The 4,321-nt window shown below is 48.0% G+C and overlaps 1 protein-coding gene across 2 annotated transcripts in view; it reads left to right on the top strand.

Moving 5' to 3' along the window:
* The first annotated feature begins 327 nt into the window (after positions 1-327).
* Positions 328-4,321, top strand: part of MGP (matrix Gla protein) — a 5,544-nt gene continuing 1,550 nt past the window's right edge. Inside the window, exons 1-3 of one of the 2 annotated variants that reach the window (XM_010163609.2) lie at positions 328-391; positions 2,178-2,324; positions 3,118-3,153. In XM_010163609.2, the coding sequence (XP_010161911.1) occupies positions 2,264-2,324; positions 3,118-3,153 (97 nt within the window). In that variant the 5' untranslated portion in view covers positions 328-391; positions 2,178-2,263. The remainder of the gene's footprint in view (positions 392-2,177; positions 2,325-3,117; positions 3,154-4,321) is intronic. The other variant, XM_010163610.1, reaches the window with a different exon arrangement.

The following is a 4,321-nucleotide window of genomic DNA, read 5'->3' as shown; positions in this document are numbered from 1 at the left end:
GAAGGAGGGGGCAGAGAAGAGGGGATCTGGCTGCAAAGGGGGAAGACTGCAGCTTGTCCTCAGACGTCTGTCCACTCACTGCTTCTGGGCACAGAAAGGCAGCCTGGATGTGGCTGTGCCCCTCCTAGCCCCTGGTGTCTGCTCTGCCTCTCTCCTCTCCCTCTTGGCTCAGTTCCTTGAGGTTGTTGGTTTCCTGGCTGTGGGCAGAAGGTGTTTTTGACAGAGAAGGTGGTAGCCTGGGGGTGGATCTGGAATGGGAGACAGAAGAGGGGAGGAGTCACTGATCAGTGCTAATAAATAAAAGGCCCCTCTTTTTCAGTCCAGGGTCAGGACGCTGGGAGAGCTGCCCCCTCAGACAAGAGCTGCAGGCTGGCGGAGAAGTGACGGCTTAGTGAGTATGCAGGGACCGCCTTGCTTTTCCTGGATGTCTGCTTGCTCTTCATGCCTTGCTGGTGCTTCACAGCTGCAAAACGTTGCTATGGCTTGTGTAACATTGTGATTCTCCACTCCAGCAGGAGACAAGTCAGAGTGCTGCTTTTCTGATCTCCCCTTTATTTGAGGGACTGTGGACATGTCCCCAGCATTTGCAGGCAATTCTTCTTAGCTTTTCTTTCTGTATTTCTAATAAGTGAATGCTTCTAGAAAGCAGAGGGATTGGGCTCACTGTGCTGCATGGTGTGTTACCTCTGGGGAAGCCCACTGATGCTGGGGAGGGGAGATGTGTGCTGGAGAAGTACAGAGTGCAGGAGGAGTAGAAAGGAGATGTACTTTTGTGAAGGAAAGTGTTCCTCAAAGGAGATTTGTTGGTATAGAGCTGTGTAGCCGGCATGTTCATTCATCCCTTGGAAAATGCATTACTTCTGTGGTGAAAAATGAGACATTTGGGTTAAAGTGGTGTTTGTGGCTCCTCTCCTGTGGTTGAAGGCAGGGGATGCTCCAGGCATTCTGGGATCAGAGTCCTCTGAAATGGGAGCAGAGTCTTCCAGGGAGCAGAGTGCTCTGCCCTCAGTGAAAACAGATAAATAAAGAGGGTTTGGCTGGAAAGCATGTTGTAGTTTCCTGCTATACAGCCTCACCTTCATTCAAAAGTATTCCCAGAATCTTTCTCTCTGTGCCCCACTGCTTTCCCACTGGGCTGTCTCCTCCAGCAAACTGCTCCCCTTTGTTTTTCACCCAGCAGGGATGGCCATCTCTGTAACTCCTTCATTCTTCCACTCCCTCCTACTGTACTACAGAGCTGAAGAGAGGAACACCACTTCTTTTGTCCATCACTGCTGTCCATGACATTGGTCTCAGAGAAGCTCTTTGAGTGCTAGAAAGTGAGGTAATACTCCCAGAGACTGCTGGCCTGGGAGATTCATCCCATCTGAAGAGCCTTGTGTTGACATCTGATTTTGGTGCCCCATGGGGCAAGAACTGCTAGTGCTAGACCAGAGAGGCAGCAGTCCTGAGGGAGATGGTTACCTCTACCTTCACCAAGATGCTGTCCATTGGGCTGGAAGAGCAGTGTAGGATCAGCACCTGCAGAGATAGAGTTCTGGGTGCTACTGTCATCTCAGTGCAAAAATCATGATCCCTCCAGCAGAGAAGATCCTTCTAGGTTGCCGCTTGTCACTCCTGGAGAAGTAAAGTAGGAGAGAGAAAGGGGCAGTAGGGTTGAATTCCTCCTCTGACAACTGGCAGGCTAGGACCACAGTGGGGGCCAGCTGGAGGGAGGGGTGCTGATTGGGGATGGAGTGTTTCAAGCCTCATTCTGCATGCCCCTGTTGGCAAAGCTGACAGAACAGTCTGGGCTGAGTGTATGCAGCCAGAGGACGGTGAGGGCAAAGAGGGCAGGTCAGAGGAATAATCAGAAAGGCAAACATTTACATTTGGGATCAGCACACACTGGGCCCTCTGCAGCCCTGAAATCCCTTTTGCTTGAGCAGGCCAGTTTTTCTGAGCATGGAATGCTAGTGACATGCTTACCTGTGAATTATGGCCCCCAGCCCTCAACTGGGAGAGGAAGGGAGCATGCCCTCTCCTTCCCAAAACCTGATTCAATCTGCTAATAGAAGATGTTTTGCAATGATTCTATAAAGGCTGTGTACCAGCCAGCTGTTGCCTTCCCCAGGCTCTTTCATGGGCCCCCTCCTGGCTCTGTTTTCATAATAAACATTCCACTGCTAATTTTACAGGCAGCAGAGGATCTCCAGCTGCCCTCAGTGGAAAGGGAGCGAGACACAGTGAGAGACAGTGAGAGATTCCTACCTGCACTGCCACAATGCGCACCCTCATCATCCTTATGCTCCTGGCTGTTTTGGTGATGGCTGCTACTAGCTATGGTAGGTGACCTTTTTTTACTGAGTAGACTGATAGCTCCAAACCAGCAGACATCTTTGGGTCTGTTCAGATGTTTTTTTACTCAACTTTGTGTCTTCTTTCCTCTTAACTTGATCTGTTGCCTGCTTTTCTGCTCTTATGGCAGACCATCCTAGCCTTGCTCCAGAGCTGTCAGTTTCTGTCTTTGTGACTTGTGGTCCAGGATGCTTCAGCCTCTTCCTCTTTGTTCCAGCTCACCTGCCAAGGTGCTTTTCTTTCTGCCCTCTGTTGCCTGAACTACAGTAAGAGTTCTTATTCTTAATTCTTCCTTGTTAATGGAGTGGTTTCCCTTTCTCCTTTTTTAATATTAGCCCCCTTTTCTTGTCAGACACAGTTCCATACTGTTGGAATTAAGATGCTGTTTCATGCAAGAGTCAAGCACATCTTGCTGTGCTAATCCATTCCCTAAGCACACATTCAAGCTTTGAAGGTAAGCAGGTATCATATCCACTGTCATGTCAGGAACATGAAGGTGAGGAATTGTGCTTGAGAATCACACACTGGAAGACCAAGCACAAGGTTTGAAGTCCTGGCTAAGACAGCAGGTTGCTCCATTCTAAACTCCTGAACACCCTAAACTCGTCATATAAATGCTAAGTCATGCCACTGGTCTCTTTTGCTTCCTTTTAAATGCGTGCCTTAAAACCTGGCTTCTCTGATTTGTGTGTGCATGTTCTATTGATTTGTGGTGTGTGAAAGACACTGATTCCCATCAATACAGTGCCTTACCATATGTTTTGCTCTTCTTTTCCCCAGAGTCCCATGAGAGCATGGAATCCCATGAGTATCTCAGTAAGACACTGCTTTCTATTTTCTTGAATTTGGAAGTGTGCTACAGACATCTCCAAGACAATTTCCTTGTACTTTACTGGGGAGATGAAATAGGCACAAACGCCCAGCCCAGGGAAATTGAATTTACTGGGTGGTGGAGTTGCAGGATGAATAGGAAGAGAGTTTAAAAAAGACTTCACATGTTTGGGCACAAATGCATACCAATTTTTTTTTTTTTGCAAATAATATAATGAGAATTGGAAAACAAAGAATCGTGAACTTAGATCCCTGCTGCATCCACCCAAAACAGGTTAAGTGACACCAGAAAAGGACATTACTCAAAGAAATCTGTGATGAGCGCAGAAAGAGGTACTGCAGAAGCCAGTGACATGATTTGTACTTCCCTAAGGACAGGGAGAACCTTATTCCCAGCACCTTGGAAAAGCAGGTGGGATGTGTGAGCAGGAGGGATCCTTACTCTGGAAGAGAGTGTTAGTGTCATAGTAGAAACATGAAAGGGTGGAAGGTCTCAGCATGGAACAAGAAATAACCTGGAGAGGTTAGAGAACAGATGGTTTGAAACTAAAAAGAAAACAGACCATCTGGGAGAAGAACTTCACAAAACAGCTGGTCAGAAGCACAAAGGCACACGTAGGAGCCAATGCCAAAGATGGCCACAGACTCCTGAACTCTGCAGTAGGACTGTAATGTTTATCAAAAAGGACAGAAGGAACCTTCAGGCATCTCAGTCCAAAACTGCAACACAGATTGCTCAGTGACTGCCTAACCGTGGAGGCAGACAGCCTTACTTGTGTCCTTCCTGTTTTTACCTCTAATTCCACAATTCTAATTCTCCTGAGCATGCCCAGACCTCCCACGGTCTGCACAGCTTGGCCCCTACCTTTTGGCTAAGCTCCACTCACTCAGAAGGAACCTTCAGGCATCTCAGTCCAAAACTGCAACACAGATTGCTCAGTGACTGCCTAACCGTGGAGGCAGACAGCCTTACTTGTGTCCTTCCTGTTTTTACCTCTAATTCCACAATTCTAATTCTCCTGAGCATGCCCAGACCTCCCACGGTCTGCACAGCTTGGCCCCTACCTTTTGGCTAAGCTCCACTCACTCAGAGGGTTGTGGCAGCAAAATCACAGTAGCTCTACTCCAGGTGGCTTGAGTAACAGCAGAGCTA

This window comes from Antrostomus carolinensis, unplaced genomic scaffold (assembly GCF_000700745.2).
Source record: "Antrostomus carolinensis isolate BGI_N321 unplaced genomic scaffold, ASM70074v2 scaffold18772, whole genome shotgun sequence".
Lineage (NCBI taxonomy): Eukaryota > Metazoa > Chordata > Aves > Caprimulgiformes > Caprimulgidae > Antrostomus > Antrostomus carolinensis.
Note: the sequence above shows the minus strand (reverse complement) of the source record. Positions and strands in the feature narration are given on the sequence as shown.